The sequence below is a fragment of the Delphinus delphis genome, chromosome 17, assembly GCF_949987515.2.
Source record: "Delphinus delphis chromosome 17, mDelDel1.2, whole genome shotgun sequence".
Classification (NCBI taxonomy): Eukaryota; Metazoa; Chordata; class Mammalia; order Artiodactyla; family Delphinidae; genus Delphinus; species Delphinus delphis.
Window position 1 is genome coordinate 47,725,307 of NC_082699.1, and position 17,621 is coordinate 47,742,927.

General features: G+C 32.6%; 1 protein-coding gene across 11 annotated transcripts in view; it reads left to right on the forward strand.

Annotated features, from left to right (window-relative positions):
• RIMS2 (regulating synaptic membrane exocytosis 2) overlaps nucleotides 1-17,621 on the forward strand; it is a 609,946-nt gene that overhangs the window by 362,281 nt on the left and 230,044 nt on the right. For 8 of the 11 annotated variants that reach the window (XM_059995033.1, XM_059995038.1, XM_059995032.1 and 5 more), the window contains exons 3-8: nucleotides 637-704; nucleotides 2,521-2,640; nucleotides 4,989-5,088; nucleotides 6,014-6,137; nucleotides 7,696-7,742; nucleotides 11,025-11,137. In XM_059995033.1, coding sequence (XP_059851016.1) covers nucleotides 637-704; nucleotides 2,521-2,640; nucleotides 4,989-5,088; nucleotides 6,014-6,137; nucleotides 7,696-7,742; nucleotides 11,025-11,137 — 572 coding nt within the window. Of the gene's footprint in view, nucleotides 1-636; nucleotides 705-825; nucleotides 1,035-2,520; nucleotides 2,641-4,988; nucleotides 5,089-6,013; nucleotides 6,138-7,695; nucleotides 7,743-11,024; nucleotides 11,138-17,621 lie in introns of all 11 variants that reach the window. The other 3 variants (XM_059995029.1, XM_059995030.1, XM_059995031.1) reach the window with 1 other exon arrangement.

Sequence of the window (17,621 nt, forward strand, 5' to 3'; positions counted from 1 at the left end):
GTTTCAAAGTAATATTAAGTAATTCAAGATATTTAAGGAAAGTTTATTTCTACTAATAGAAATTGAGTGAACCTGTTTTGTCCTTTTCATATAATCTTTTGTGTAACCAATTCTTTTTTTTTAATCACTCAAAATTTTTAGGCGGTTTCAGCATTATAAGGAATATCATACTACCTTCCAGAAACAACCTTTAAGTACTTCACTTTTAATTGTAGTGTTTATTAGCAAACCACTGTTTAATTTTTTAAATGTTCCTTAATCTTTGGAGAAAAAACTCATGTCTATATGCCAGCATGAAAAAAATAGCACGAGTAACAGACCTAGCTGAAAGTCTTTTTCTTTTTCAGAATATATAATTTTTTTTGTTTCTATTCCTGTTTATTATTAGCCTTTTCTCTTCTTGCAGCACTTTTGTCCTGTAGGGTCTGTCTAGAGTACATAAACTATATATTCTGTATTCTATAAATTTTAGTCATTTGAAATCTTAGCTTTCTCTTGGTAAATATAGTGAGTGCTACAGACAAAGTTCTTAAAACCGGAGAGGATCACACAGTTTAAAATGTTTATTATGTCTTTCTCTGTCCTTTCTTTTGCCGTCTCCTTTACTTCCCTCTTTTGTCTGTCTGACTCTCACAGGAGACATGGATTACAACTGGTTGGACCATACGTCTTGGCATAGCAGTGAGGCATCCCTAATGTCTTTGGTGAGACATGTGGAGCCTTACTTTTTAATTTCCGTTATCATTTCACTTTTCCTTTTTGATTTACACCTTTGCATGTTTTCTTTTTTGTATTTTTTTTTTTTTTTTTATCCCACACCTGTAGGGGACAGTCAAAAGGGAAAAAGAAAAACTAGTGAGCAGGCAGTTTTGTCGGACTCTAACACCAGGTCTGAGAGACAAAAGAAAATGATGTACTTTGGTGGCCACTCTTTGGAAGAGGATTTGGAATGGTCTGAGCCTCAGATTAAGGACTCTGGGGTAGATACGTGTAGTAGCACAACCCTTAACGAGGAGCATAGCCATAGTGATAAGGTACTGAGATTGTGGAGCCTGCCTTTTAACCTGCTCATTTGGTCTTCGTTTGCTCTCTGTCACTCATTCAAACAGAACATAATAAAAGGACAGGGCATTTCAAGGGTCAATGTAGCATTTCTTAAGGTGCAGAAAAGAAAAACAAAACCAAAACAAACTAACCAACCAAAATACTTCTTGCTTGCTTTGCTGTTTTTGTTTTTTGACGGCATACCAAAAATAAGTAATTGAAAATGAAAATTAGGAACAAAGGAATGTTTTGTTTATGGTCGCATGAAAGAACTTTGTAATGTTATTATATACCACAAATATAAAGAATTTTTTTGGATTGGCTTATTTGATTGCTTGCATATATTTTCCTTGGGATGAAAATTAAATTATCAACAGTTTGAATCCCAGGCAAAAGGGAGATGATTGGGTCTGTTTGCACAGAAAAAGTTGTTTTTCTTTTTTCCCTTTCACTGTCATTTTGCTCTTTTGTTATATTGTCATAGCATTTTAGTGTAGTATTAATTAGTATTAGAACCATTGCCATCTGCTTTGGTATTTATTATTTTGCTTTTACTATAGTGAGACTTTTGAAATCTTTTTACCATATAGATGTGATTTACTGGAACTTGTCTTTTGCCTGCTAAATTTTGCATGAAGATGTGCATGTTACTTTCAGATAACTGTGAAACTGTGATTACACAAATCATTTACTTTGTTATTTGATATATGATTTATAATGGAATGGTATCATGATTTATAAAAGGCTTGGTTCTGCCCTGAGATAAACTACTAATATTTTCAAAGTTGTTTAACAATGGATACCATTGAATTATCAAATAAAATTAATTTGCTAAATAGATCAGAGACCTGAAAGAATCAAGGACCCTCCAAAAAGTGAGAAATATAATCTATCATCACCTTTGAATTAGGCCTGTTTCTCCCATGAACGTTCATTTGGAAAGTTACTGGAGCTTGTGTATTTTTAATAATTTTAATCTAGAAACCTACTTCAAGAAAGCCCTCATCAGAGGTTCAAATTCATGTTTTAATATAGTGTGACCTTTTAACTTTTACTGTAATAAAGTCTTTCAAAGTCTTCCAAAAGTGTTTGAAGATTAAATGCTCATTTTTAAATGAGTTTGATTGCATAGAATTGCAGTCTCTTTTCTGCTTGTGAATTTTTAATCTTCAGTGTGTAGATAATTACAGTTTGCATGTGTTTTCAAGCTTTCTCAGATTTTGTAGAACTATAGAACTTCAGTATTGTGTCAGAGCACTGTTAGAATTTGCAGTAACTGGATTTTGAGAAAACTTGAGATTATTAAAATGAGGTTATAAACATAATCTAGTAAACCCTTTTGATCAATGTTTTGAATAAAAACTGGTTTGTGTAATCATAACACTTTGGAAGTTGCAAGTTTAGAGAGATTGCACACTAAGGGGTCATTTATCATAAAATAACATTAATTTTGTGTTTATTGATGCAATATGTCAGCACCCTGTGACGTGGCAGCCATCTAAAGACGGAGATCGTTTAATTGGTCGCATTTTATTAAATAAGCGTTTAAAAGATGGAAGTGTACCTCGAGATTCAGGAACAATGCTTGGCTTGAAGGTATGTGATGAAATATATGAGATGTTGCTCTATACTCATTTACAGATTAATCAGAAAAGCAAAAGATATAATAACACTATACCAATTTAGTGGGGTTTTTTTCTATTTTCAAGAATTTCTAAAAGAATTGGCACTCATTATCCAAAACCTTTTCATTTTCCAAGTATTATTTAAGAAGTTGCCATTATTCTACAATAATACTTATTTATATAATTTTGGAAAATAGAACTTGAGTTACATACTTGAGTTCTTCAAACTTATTTTACCTATAGTTTGTCCTTTAAGTCTATATATGTGTTTATATTCTTTTAAAATGATAGCTTCGTTCAATTATTAAATGTACAAACTTGGGAAATACATATATGTATTACATATTACATAGGAATGTAATTTTTGTATTAGAGTAGCAAAATGTGTGTGCATTTGTGTGTATTTGTGTGTGTGTGAGAGAGAGAGAGAATACTGTTTGAAGTCTGGAAACTCAAAAATATGTTAGGAGATTTAATATAAATATTGATTTATATTTTACTGTAAAATACCAGATAATTATTTGGTAAGTACACCAAAGAAAGCTCTGTTTATTTTTTGTGCATCTATAAGGTGAATTAAAAACTGAAATGCGAAGAGAGTAAATGTTTTAGAGTTAAGCCATTGCTACAGAAGTAGTTGTGTAGATTCCAGTAAGTGAGATATATTGGAAAACTTTGGTTGTAAATAAAATTGAGCATCACTTATTGGCTGGTTGCCATGCAGTTGGCACTCATCTGAGCACTTTATATCTATCATTTTATTAACACTCACAACAGATAAGAAATAAGCTTAGAGAGGTGTCATAACTTGCCCATGGTCTTAAGGATGGTGATGAAGGTGAGAATTAAATCCAGATCTGCCCAGTATACTGTTAGAGCAGTGTAGTATAGAGGTTGAAAAGTCTTGGCTTGATTTCTAGTTATAGCATTACTAGCTACATGACGTTAGGCAGCTAAACCTCTCAGCCTCAGACTCCTCATCTGTACAATGGAGATAATAATACTTACTGAATTATTATCTAATAAGACTAAATAAAGCAGTATTCAAACATTTAGTACAGTGCCTAGCACTCTCAGATTTCAATAATAATATAATCAGTATAATTATTATTATTAAAGTTTATCAAGCCAAGAAACTTTAAAAATATTAACACAGGGGGCTTCCCTGGTGGCGCAGTGGTTGGGAGTCCGCCTGCCGATGCAGGGGACACGGGTTCGTGCCCCGGTCTGGGAGGATCCCACATGCCGCGGAGAGGCTGTGCCTATGAGCCATGGCCGCTGGGCCTGCGCGTCCGGAGCCTGTGCTCCGCAACGGGAGAGGCCACAACAGTGAGAGGCCCGCGTACTGCAAAAAAACAAAAACAAAACAAAACGAAACAAAATTAACACAGGGATTTCAGCCCATAATATCTATATATATAATTTTCAGAACCAAACATAGGAATAATGAGTTAATATTGACTGAACTGCACCTGAGTGTAATTCACTGCACCTGGGGACTAAATACGGAATAAGATAAATCAATGATTTTTGAATTCTGTATTGTTCAGTCAATTTAGAAGAGGAAGAAAACTATTCTAGTCAGTGAAGTTGGTTACTATTATTTGCTTAAAGTTGATATATTGATTGAATGGCAGTTAATGAGAATCAGAGCATTAATTTTTAAGAGGCCAGTCTTATAGCTACACATATGACTTCACAGCATTATTGCTAACCTTTGTTTTTTCTTTTTCTGAAAGATATGTATTAATAGAAATGTAAAAGCAGAAAAATTGGGATGCAGATGATCTAAAGTTTACATTAATTCTGATGAGATTAAGTATATTTTGTAACTTTGTCAGGAAAAATGCATCATCATGATCATCATGCACGTTATCAATATGCCCAAATCTTACCAACTAATAAAAATTTTAGAAGATATGATAATATAGTAAAAGTAACAAAATATATATTATGACATTTGACATCTATAACTAGAAATGTTAATATAATTATATAGTACTGCAATAAGTTTTTAGAAATGACAAAAGTAAGAATTCTGTAATAAAGGCAAAAATTATAAATTGTTAAGTTGTTTCTAAGGTATGAATCATTTTCAACAAATAATTGATTAAATTGTTAAACATTTGGAATATGTAGAGTCCACACTTGGGACATGTACTCAGTTCCTATTAGTAACACTATATTATTTAAAAATTATTTTTAGCATATTAAACTATAGTTTCAAAACCTGCAAATTGTCTAGTTATTTTTTACTTGAATCTTCAGCTGTGTTCATCGAACAATATGCTTGTTTTAACATTTTCTTCTTTTAAACAGGTTGTAGGAGGAAAGATGACTGAATCAGGTCGGCTCTGTGCATTTATTACCAAAGTTAAAAAAGGAAGTTTAGCTGATACTGTAGGACATCTTAGACCAGGTAGGTTTCAATCTTTGATTATTTACATTTAAACTGTTAAACTTGAGTAGTTATGAAAAAGTTATCCTCATTTAGAAGTGACTTCACCGATAATAAAAAGTTCATTTAACTTATATTAATCTTTATTCATTAATGGAAAGTTGTAACTACTAGTTCTTGAGTCACATTAGATAAAAATATTTTTATATTTACTGATCTTATTTTTTTGCTGATGGATATTCCTAGTCTGTATCTAGGATTAGATTAACCTAATTTGTTTCCCATAAGCCTTCCTATTTCTTTTGAAGAACTTCCAATGTAATTTAGGAAACAAACTTCATGGATAAATACATATTTCCTGAAATGTGTCACTCCTTATCTCTTTGATAATGGATACTATTGAAGAGATCCTTGAGTGCCTTGGAGAGGATTCAGTAAGATGCATAGTATTAAGCTTTTTGCAAAGGAGTCTAGACAAGGTGCTCAGCTGCATGTATATTGAGAATCCTAGAATAAAGAGTTATAAAATTTTCAAAGAGGCAACTTATCTTAATAGTTTCTAGAATTGGAATTTCTATTGAGAAATCACAGAGACAAGAGTGATGTCACCAAGTTGGAGGCATAGGTTGTTCCCAACTTGCTTCCCCTTGCAAGAAACACAACTAACAACTATTCAGGGACAAGACATCATTGAGAAAATTATAGAAATCACAGATACAACTTTTATGTAATCTTTTCCTCTGACCCTTCCTTGTCCTTTTGTGTGAAATACACTAATCATCCTGGTCATCAAATTTTATGCCACTGGAGCTGTTCTCAGTATGTTTCTTATTCCGTAAAGGAATTTTGTTCTACAAAATTAATTGCAGTTTGAGACGGCTTTTGTTTCGAGTGCATTTTATGGGATTAGTTTTTCTAAGATTATCATTACTGACACACACTGTAGGTGATGAAGTATTAGAATGGAATGGAAGACTATTGCAAGGAGCCACATTTGAAGAAGTATATAACATCATCCTGGAATCCAAACCTGAGCCACAAGTGGAGCTTGTTGTTTCAAGGCCTATTGGGTGAGTTGGTTTGAATACTTCATACATGTATAAAGTTGACTACTATTAAATAATTTGTAATGTGCAATCCAATAATGTCTGATTGCTTTATAAAACTAAATTATTTTGAGGACAATGCTTTTTTCTCCTTTACTAAAAATACCTCACCAAAAATCATGACATCTTTTTATCTGATCATGCTAGAATATACAGTTAATTACAAAAGAAGAAGGGATATTTAGGTGTATTATTTTTATTATCTTAGTAGCTCAGGAAATGGATAAAAGAATTAGTGGAAGGGGACTGTAGTAACAATTACTTTCAAAAGAAGTTTCATAAGCTATGGTTCTCTACATTGTAAATATGAGAATCAACTATAGTCTATGAATTTTATGTATTTTTTCCAAAATGGAGATTTCATATAAAAAAGAGAGGGCTTAAGGACATTCTATTCCTAGATGGTGGCAACTGTTTAAGGAAAAACAACATCTTTAAGGTAACATAAAAAATAAGCAAATGTCGGGCTTCCCTGGTGGCGCAGTGGTTGAGAGTCCGCCTGCCAATGCAGGGGACACGGGTTCGTGCCCCAGTCCGGGAAGATCCCACATGCCGCGGAGCGGCTGGGCCCGTGAGCCATGGCCGCTGAGCCTGCGCGTCTGGAGCCTGTGCTCCGCAACGGGAGAGGCCACAACAGTGAGAGGCCCGCATACCGCAAAAAAAAAAAAAAAAAAAAAAGCAAATGTCAATTACTCTTTGACTTTTTAAGTTGCAGATAAATATAATCCTTTGTACTATGTTCCTTTCAAAAGTAATGAATCTGTCACATGAAATTATATCTATTTTTTATTTTGTCTTTTCATACTTTTGTAATGTGGTAAAACTGTACTGTATCAGCTTAGGGTATTAATCAAATATATTTCTTAGTGTTAAAGGATGCTCTAATCATATTTTTGTTTAATGTCTTAAATATTTTTGATGCAGTTTTCTGAATGAGCTTAACCATTAATATATGCCCCTCCTGGCAAATCTCAAACAAAAATGTACATACTTTTGGTGTAAATACAGTTACAAGGTAATTATGTTAAGTCCAATAAGAAACATGTTTGCATTTTTCTCAGTAGAATTATTATGTTTAAAAAATTTCAGTGACAATCTGAATATTTTAACTTTTGGTGATATTTTATTTGAATTTCAATGTTCTGATTTGAACAACAGCAGGTAAAAGAGTAGAATATAATTAAAATATATCTATAAAACTTACCCTGTTGAATATAGAAATTTTTTAGAATGGATAATTGTGTAGTGAAGCACATAGGAAATAAAGTATATATTTTTACAAATCTGCTCTAAATGCTTATGAGTTTTAATTCCTTTTAAGTAGTAGGGTTAGCCCAGAACACTTTTATTAGCAAAAAGTACTATGACTTATTTTTTTCCTTATTTATATAGTGCCGCTACAATACACAATTTTGTCCATTTTACATTGTCCTATTATAATATAGTTTGATAATGATCAAAATAGCAGTTGCTACTATTTGTTGAAACAATTTCTTGTTTTCTTCTTTTTCTGTCATTTCAGAGATATACCTAGAATACCTGATAGCACACACGCGCAACTGGAGTCCAGTAAGTTTCATTTATTTTAGAAGAAAATGTTATTAATAAAGTCGTTCATTATCAGGGGTCAAATGAAGTCTTTAATCTATTAATACAAAGTGAGAAATATAATAGTGTTGTTATCAAGTATGCAGTCATATAAAGATGGAAAATTTAGTATTATTTCATGTTATTGTGGAAAAAAGTATAAAAGTCTATAATATTTTAAGATTTTTTTTTAAACCACACTGGCTTAACTACTATGTATTTTTAGATAGCCTTATCAAGATATACTACTATAAACTGAATGTATTTAAAGTGCACAGTTAGGTAAGCTTTGATATACATGTGAGTCCATTATCATAATAAAAAATAATGAACATATCATCACTCCCCAATATTTCACTCCCTCCCCAAATTTCACCTAATTTTAAAATTTACTACTTTGTAAACTAATCCTCAGTAAATGAAGGGAATGCTTGGGACAATCTAGTGAATAATTACATATATTCTAATTTATATTTTGAGAAAATGGGGTAATAGTTCTGACTTAACAGAGTGGTAATGGAGCAATATAAGTTAAATATAAGTTAAAATAACATTAAGTATTTAGACACTTTTTATTACTTGTGTTTGAGTACTATTTCAGATACTAAGCAAATTTTTTCTGATGAATTAAGTTTGTTGGTTGATTGAGAGTAAGTCATGTTGTGAAAGAAGAAGGAGGAGGGTCACACTTTGAAATACATTGATCAGGATAGACATTGAGAAGGAAGGATTGGAGCAAGATTTGAAAGAGTGGCAGTCTGAGGGAAAAGCTCTCCAGGAACAGGGACCAGAGGTTCAATGTCTCTAAGGCAGGAAAGCCTACGTTGCATTTAAGAAAAAGCAAAAAGGCTGTTGTGGCTGCAAGAGTGAGCAAGGGGAAGAATGGCAGGAAGGAGGACAGGGAAGTAATGGGAAGCCAAACTGCATAGGTTTTATAAGGCACTGTAAAGACTGACTTTTACTCTAAGGGAAATCAAGAGCTACATAGGATGTTTTTGAGGAGAAACTTACGTTTTAAAATCAGGCTACTATGTTGAAAATAGATTAAATGGAGCGAAAGCAGAGAGACCAGTGAGACAACTATTTCAGTATTTGGTGAGATTATGGTAATTTAGACCATGGTGGGTGCAGTGAAGGTGGTGAGAAGTGGTTGGATTGTCTATACACACAACAATTGAGGATGTACTGTTAAAATAGATGTTATTTTTTTTTACATTGTATTACAATTATGAGTATACATTTAAAAAAAATCTTTACCAGAGAGGTGAAATCCTTTTAGAATGGCATAGCTCTAAACTTTAAAATATGATTGTATGACCTATTTGATTTAGTACTTTTGGCTAGTTGCTAAATCATTTTATCCAAAATAATATCATGATCACATAAAACTATAAGTACTAACATAATGATAATAATTATTATGTATAATAATATCATCATCATAAGCGCCTGGAACTGTGCTAGATGTTGTACCTACACTATCCCACTTAGTTTTCACAGCAATCTATGAAGTAGGTAAAATTTTCATTCACTTACATTATATCACTCAGATATTGTGTGAGCAGTGTGGAATCCTTTATCTTACTATAGCTATTTGAAAAGCCTCTAGGCTACATTTCCAAAATTTTTCCTGTAAGGACAGGGGTCCTTTTTCAAATTAGATTCAATTATTTATGCTTTAAAAGTTGAAGAATAGCTTTCTCCAAGGCCCAATTCTTAACCTTCTGTTTTTAGTTCCTCAGTAGATTTTTCTCTTCATATGGTTTTAATTGCCATATGACTCCTAAGTTTACATTATCAAAATTATCTATCATTGTTCCTTCATCTCTGGATGTTTAAAGAATATGTTCTAAGTGTCTTCCTGTTACTTGAAGCTTAGCATATAGAAAACTTGGCTTATTTCTTAGTATAAAGGCAGCATTCTTTCCAGTTCTAAATACTATTTAAGGTTTCACCATTACTTCTGATCCCAAGGCTTGCAGTTTCCCCTTTCATTTAACACTATACTCTCTCTAGAAGTGAATTTTATCCATTTGGACCTCCAATTAGGGAGACACTTTACAGTTTAATTTCTAACACTAATTATCTACTCAACATTTGGTCCCATCCACATATCCTGTTACCTGCTTTGCATTTCCCCTCGGACGTCTCTGAGGTGTCACAGGGTCACTGTGACAGGTTCCAAATTAACTTCTCCAGCCATTCCCTAACACACAGGACTTCTCCAGTGCTCTACAGCCCAGGGAATATCAGCACTGTCCTGTGCAGAGGACAAGACAGAAACATAGGGGACTTTCTTGTCTCCATATCTGGCTACAGGACTTGAAATCTTCATGTTTCCCCCTCTTTTTCGTTTATCTCTCATATCTAATTAGTTTCTGAGTCCTTATTTTCTAATTTTGTAATATTGCCTCAATTCTTTCTTTCCATTCCATTTTCTAGTCATTCCTGTTATTATTTTATTGAATTCCACTTGTTCTTAACTGTTTTCCATCTCACTCAATTCAGTCTACACTTTAAAAAGATGGTGAAGACATCTTCCTCAAATGCAGTTTTTATTACCTTACTCATAAAAGTTTAGCATGGATATTTTATTAGTGCCAAAATTTGTAGCCCAGAATTCCAGGCATTTAATTCTGTCAGTATCTCATTTGCCCCATTTTTGTTCACTTTCCAATTTGTTCCTTCCCCTCCATACAAATAAATTTGTACATATAACTTCTGGGTATTGAAGTTCTGCTTTTTTTGCTCTTCTGTATCTTTTTTTCATAGCCCCTCACTTCCTTTTTGCCCATCTAATTTATTATATTCTTCCAGATATGGTTAAAAATCACTTCCTGAAAACTTTTCACAGTTAGCATTCTAGTATTTATGGTTTTAACATTACAAGTTTAGACCATCTTTGAGTTGCTTTATTGATTTAGGTTTTGGTTTTTCCTCCCTAAGTTTCTATTTTAAATTTTTCCGGGTGTGTTATTGTAAGATATGAGTTTAGTACACACAACAGACGTAGTAACTAAGTTCTGAGGTCTGTCTCTACTATAATTGGCACAGAAAATGGTTTACCCTTGGTCTTGAGAGAATCCCTAAGCTGCACTTATGCTTTAAGAAACCTCTCTAAGTATATCTGGAACATTGTGGCTAAGAAAATGATGTATATAATGGCATTTTGTGTGCATTAAAAATAAAAGATACATGGTAAAGATTATTAAATACTAATGAAGAGCCATTGTTATTATTCTTTATGTATAATTACCATTTCAGGTTCTAGCTCATTTGAATCTCAAAAAATGGATCGTCCTTCTATTTCCGTTACGTCTCCCATGAGTCCTGGCATGTTGAGGGATGTTCCACAGTTCTTATCTGGACAACTTTCAGTATGTAATCACTAGATTAATTTCTCTTTTTGGAATATCAAGTAGTGTTTTAACTATATGATGGTATTTTTTTTGTAAACCAAGTTCTGTTTAGAATATAATTGTGCTTTTAACCATCAACTTTCTCATTCTTAGTAATTTTAATTAATCTAAATTTAATTATAATTATCTAGCAGAGTGCTTTCTTTATTAGAGTTAGATTTTCTGGAATTTAATGAGAATTAGAATTTGTGATGCTATCTAAAACGTTTTTCACCTTAGTAATATTATTCCAAAATTCAAAGTCATGATTTTTGCTCAACTAAGTAAATAGGGAAATATATAATAGATTACTGAGTATATCAGGTAGATTTCATAGTAAGTGATCCCTAATTTGAACATTTTATAATAAAAGTTTAAAATTCAGTTTACCATCATATACCCATATTAGAAGAGCTTTGCAAATTCAGGCTCTCACATTTTATTAATTTCTAAAATTTAAAATATTAAAATTTATCCAGCTATATTTTAGAAACAAACAGGTTAATATTGACACTAATTCTGTTGAGTTACTAAACTTAAAATTTTATAAGTATTAAAAACTACTTAGATTCTCAAAATTCAGACATTGAATTTTGGATAATTGTTAATGTTATAGTTAAAAACTAAACTATTCTTGGGCTTATATTTTAAGAGTAATTTCTAGCTTTTTGTTAAATCAGGTACAAAGTTTCTCCTTTTATTTTCTGGAGGAAGGAGAAGCGTTTGATTTTTCTGAAGAATTTTCATTAATTAAATGGAGATACAGGAAGTATAAGCTGAATTAACATAGTAAAAGTCATTAGACACATCTGTTCTGGGACTACTTTGATCACAAAAGTGGTAATAACAGAAGAGCTATGTAAGAAAGAAGATGAGATACTATTAGTAGATTGTAAATGTCTTACTAAAATAAATTTCTTCTCTTTATTATTTTCTTTTCCTTTCTCTTTCATAAACAGAGTGAGCTTTTTCATTTGAGGACAGTGGTGTTTTTTCCATTTTCCACAATAAGTAGCATCTTTTTATTTATTCTCTTACATATATTGACAGCGCAGATGTTGTCATTTATGGTTACAAATATATGTGTATTTTCTTCCACCATTTTAGAAAGTGCTAATAAATGTTAGCTTTTTTATTTTTAATTGTGGCTCCCTTTAAATATTCCACCTATAAATAATGCTCTGAGTGGCTGATGATGCCAGTATATAAATAAATGTGTGTGTGTGTGTGTGTGTGTGTGTGTGTATGTAGTTGGCTTCAGTTGGTGGATGAGGGAGCAGAAGTTAGACTTCCATAATAAGTAAGTACCACTTTGTTGCTTCTTTTGAAATCCCAAGGCTGTATTAGAAATTGGACTAGGAGGGGAGATTGAGGAGGATAGTGCAGGCATTTAGACAGATTTCAGATTCAACTACTTTTCCTCATGGTTCAAAGTGAATATGGTAGAAAGGTAAGACTGTTAAATATTGGGGGGAAATATAAACTTAAAAGTATGTGGTATTTGTATTTATAAGTGATGTTGGTTTAAAATCCATATAACTGTAATTTAAAATGAGTACCATTTTATCAATTTTTATGACTCAGAAGGAGTATGTTCCAGCAAGATAATGTTTATAAATATAATACGTATTGGTTTTGGTAAATCTAGAAAGCACAGATAAATAAATAAAAAATAAAAATCACCTGTAATCTTGCCACTAAAACATAATCATTCACATACATATAAAGTTTGAAACAAAACTGTAATAAATCTGTGTATACTATTTTGAAACTTGCTTTTTCACTAGTAATATATTGTGTACTTTTCCTTTAAACATTTTTCTTTAAAAATTCCTCCTAAAATGATTTTAATAGCTATTTAATACTCCATTTTAACTTAATTTGCTATTATAGGATATCTTGCTTGTTTCTAATTTATAGTATTTTAAATAATGATGCCATGGAAATCCTTGAATATAAATCTTGCATATTTTGTTAGGTCAAAATTCCTTTGTCAGAATAACTTTTCCAGATGTAACAATATGAAAGAAAAAAAAGTTTTAAGATTCTTGAAATCTTTTACCAAAATTTTTCTCCAAAATATTTTTACCAAATTAAGCTACAATTATCAATTCAAGTAATGTATTTTAAGATCTATCCCCATAATCCTAGTAGCTGAGAATACAACAGTGAACAGATAGCCATGGATTTTACCATCATGAAACTTAATTTTATGTTCATTCTTTGCATGCAGCAAGACATAAGCAAGATACCCTTTTGGATATAGTATTTTCCTTTATATTTAACCCCATTTCTGCCAACTGGAGACAATTTTGGTTTGCTCTAATGATGTAGAGGTTGAGAAAATATTTGTCCACAAATATCATCCTTTGAGGAAACTTCTAGGAAGTCACAAGGCAACATTATGATTCCTATATCCTTCTATTCTACCTTTGGGTATTTTTGCTTTTGGTGAGATTTTACCTGGGCCCTTAGCTCACTTACAAAATCATGACGTTACTAATGCCTGACAACAAAAATAATTTGTATGTTATGTGAGCTGACCTTCCTAATATATTTATGTCAGTTCATGGACTGATATTTTCTCAAATATATAATATACATATAATGCAAATTGTTATTTAAATTTTCATGCACAAGGCTGTTGATGACTGTAAAAAAATTATTCCATTTATTTCTTTTCCATGCTTGAATTGTGCTGCTACTTGTTATTATTCTAGGGCATAACTATGAAAGTGCCATTAATGTATTTGGTGAGAAAATTAGTATGAGCTCACGTTTATGACACCTGGACTGTATATTAGCCTTTCAGTGTCAGCACTCCCTTATGTTTTTTTTTTTTTTTTTTAGCTTTACTTATTTTTTATTGTAAACAAGTTTCTTTATAAATCTTGGAAGATTACAGATTGAATATTGTTATAATACAATCTCTGAAATTATGAAGGGGGAAATACTTCCACATTTGTGTATGCCTATGAACAGAGAATATATCCAGAGGAGTAAACCACCCTCAGAACCACGAGTTAACAGGAAAGATTTGTACAGGCAGCCAGGAATGATGATTTTGTACCCACGAAATCTAATGTGTGGCCAGCACTCTCTGGGCGTGTGCTATCTCACAGTTCTAGTTGAAAATCTTTAGTTCCAGGATCTAACATGGGATTTCCCTCCTCTTTTATTCATTAATTTTTAGTATCAAAGGATGTAATGGTAAATAAGGTACAGTCCTTGATCTCGAGTAGTGAGAGGTAAAGTGGGGAATAGAGAACAGAAAACACACCTTCATTGCATCGAGCACGTATGTTGAGAGTGGATTTATAGAAACAATTTTGAGGAGCACTAAGGAAGGGCACCAGGTTTTTACGGAAATCAATTTCCTAGGCAGTGAAACAATGCATCAAATCTGTTTCACACAGAAAAGCTAAAGTAGAATGCCATTTTTCCAAAATCAAATGTTACAACTTTTGTGTAAATACTGGAAAGAAATTCAGTTTTTCTGGCTTTCTATCACTCCTTCCCATTATTCAGGGTGATTGGAAATAAAGAGATAGTAAAATACTGAAGATTATTTTGTCATTGTATTTACCACTCCTAAAATTATGTTTCCTGGAAGTTCCCCATACAATTTATTTTTTTTTTAACATCTTTATTGGGGTACAATTGCTTTACAATGGTGTGTTAGTTTCTGCTTTATAATAAAGTGAATCAGTTATACATATACATATGTTCCCATATCTCTTCCCTCTTGCGTCTCCCTCCCTCCCACCCTCCCTATCCCACCCCTCCAGGCTGTCACAAAGCACCGAGCCAATATCCCTGTGCCATGCGGCTGCTTCCCACTAGCTATCTACCTTACTACGTTTGTTAGTGTGTATATGTCCATGACTCTCTCTCGCCCTGTCACAGCTCACCCTTCCCCCTCCCCATAACCTCAAGTCCGTTCTCTAGGAGGTCTGCGTCTTTATTCCTGCCTTACCCCTAGGTTCTTCATGACATTTTTTTTTCTTAAATTCCATATATATGTGTTAGCATACGGTATTTGTCTTTTTCTTTCTGACTTACTTCACTCTGTATGACAGACTCTAGGTCTATCCACCTCATTACAAATAGCTCAATTTCGTTTCTTTTTATGGCTGAGTAATATTCCATTGTATATATGTGCCACATCTTCTTTATCCATTCATCCGATGATGGGCACTTAGGTTGTTTCCATCTCCGGGCTATTGTAAATAGAGCTGCAATGAACATTTTGGTACATGACTCTTTTTGAATTTCGGTTTTCTCAGGGTATATGCCCAGTAGTGGGATTGCTGGGTCATATGATAGTTCTATTTGTAGTTTTTTAAGGAACCTCCATACTGTTCTCCATAGTGGCTGAACCAATTCACATTCCCACCAGCAGTGCAAGAGTGTTCCCTTTTCTCCACACCCTCTCCAGCATTTATTGTTTCTAGATTTTTTGATGATGGCCATTCTGACTGGTGTGAGATGATATCTCATTGTAGTTTTGATTTGCATTTCTCTAATCATTAATGATGTTGAGCATTCTTTCATGTGTTTGTTGGCAGTCTGTATATCTTCTTTGGAGAAATGTCTATTTAGGTCTTCTGCCCATTTTTGGATTGGGTTGTTTGTTTTCTTGTTATTGAGCTGCATGAGCTGCTTGTAAATTTTGGAGATTAATCCTTTGTCAGTTGCTTCATTTGCAAATATTTTCTCCCATTCTGAGGGTTGTCTTTTGGTCTTGTTTATGGTTTCCTTTGCTGTCAGCACTCCCTTATTTTGATTCTTTTTAAAATTTGTGTTCTAACATAATTTAGCAGTTTTCTTGTTTGGAGGATTACTTTTGTAATTCTCTCAATATTTTAAAATTAATTTACAGCCTTTGACTAATATTTTGATAGAGTGCTAAAATAAGATATAGCCTTTAACTTTTTTCAAAGTGAGGAATGGCTCAGAATTCTTTCTTTCTATAGGAACACATTAATTCTTGTTGACAAACATATTTTATTTTACTTCAGGGTCTGTGGCTGACTTATGGTTGCAATGTTTCCCTAAGTTACTTTGTTTTAATATTTTTCTGACTCCACTTTTAGTGATGAGCTTGTAAATATTGTACATATCCATTTTATATTCCCATTTAAAGGGAATAAGTCACTGAAGAATAGGCATGTGTCCTTTATATCTACTTAGAAACTCGATAGTCTTTTAAAAACTTTCTGTAAATGAAAGGTTTTTCTTTGAGCTTTTATCTTTTATATGTCATTGTTACAACCGTGTTATTTTAGAAGCATTGCATAAAAGGAATGCCCTGAAGTTAGTAGTGCTGTATAAAGTAGGAAGGACATTAAAAATACAAAATAAATTGTGGTGTACAAATTCAAATTCTTCATTTGTGTGAGGCTGAATTGTTATAAATATTATCAGATATTTCATGCTTAAAATAAATGAATTAATATTAATTACAAATTGCAGTGAGATACATAATACTTCATTTCTTTATGAAATATCTAGAATCTGAAGAGATAGAAAGCAGCTTAGTAGTTGCCAGAAATTGGGGCAATGGGGAAATGGGGAGTGACTGATTACTTAATAGGTACAGGATATTCTTCTGGTGTGATAAAAAAGTTTTGAAACTAGAGGGAGGTGGTGGTGACACAGCATTGTGGATGCACTAAATGCCACCGAATTGTACACTTTAAAATGGTTAATTGCGTGTTATTTTAATGTCACCTCAATTTAAAACAAGCTGACAAAACAAATTATGTTTATGTAGCCAAGTTTAATGTATAAGCTTACGGGTGAAGATTAGGTTTAAACTGGCATAGATTTTAGACAATTGATTTCAAAAAATCTGTGAGTTGCTCATTTGAGGTCATTTTAGAAGATGCAAAAAAGTTGACCTTAAAGGATTCCTTTATTTCAAAGTACTATTTCTTTCAAAGTAAATCTTTTAGTTATAAAGTAATATTTACTTGCAAAAACCTTTCATTACCTTGATATTTTTGGTCTAAAACAGGTAGGACAGGTGAGAAGGCAAGAAAAATAAGATCTTTTTCTAAATTGAGTGACTTGTTTGCCCTTTTCTTCAGCATGCCTAGTTAATCTCTATGAATTTCATATATCCCTTACCCATTGGCTAGAGAATTATCCATCTAGGGTTATACAGACAGATATCAGTAACACTCCATATCTAAACATTCCTTTCTTCCTTTGGAAATGTCTCCACACAAAAAGGAAGACATCTTAGACTTGAGACCTTCTTGGTTTTTGAAGAGAAAGATGACTCATGATTGAATGATAGTCTGCTTTTAAGGTTTGCTTTCTTTTGGGTTTTAGATTTATGTCTTAAACTATCTTCAGGGTCTGTCTGATGATCGTTGAATTCCACAACAGTCCTCCTAGTACCTATCATCTGTTTCCATGTAGCAGTGGAAAAGTCTGAAGCCTTTTAACTATTTAC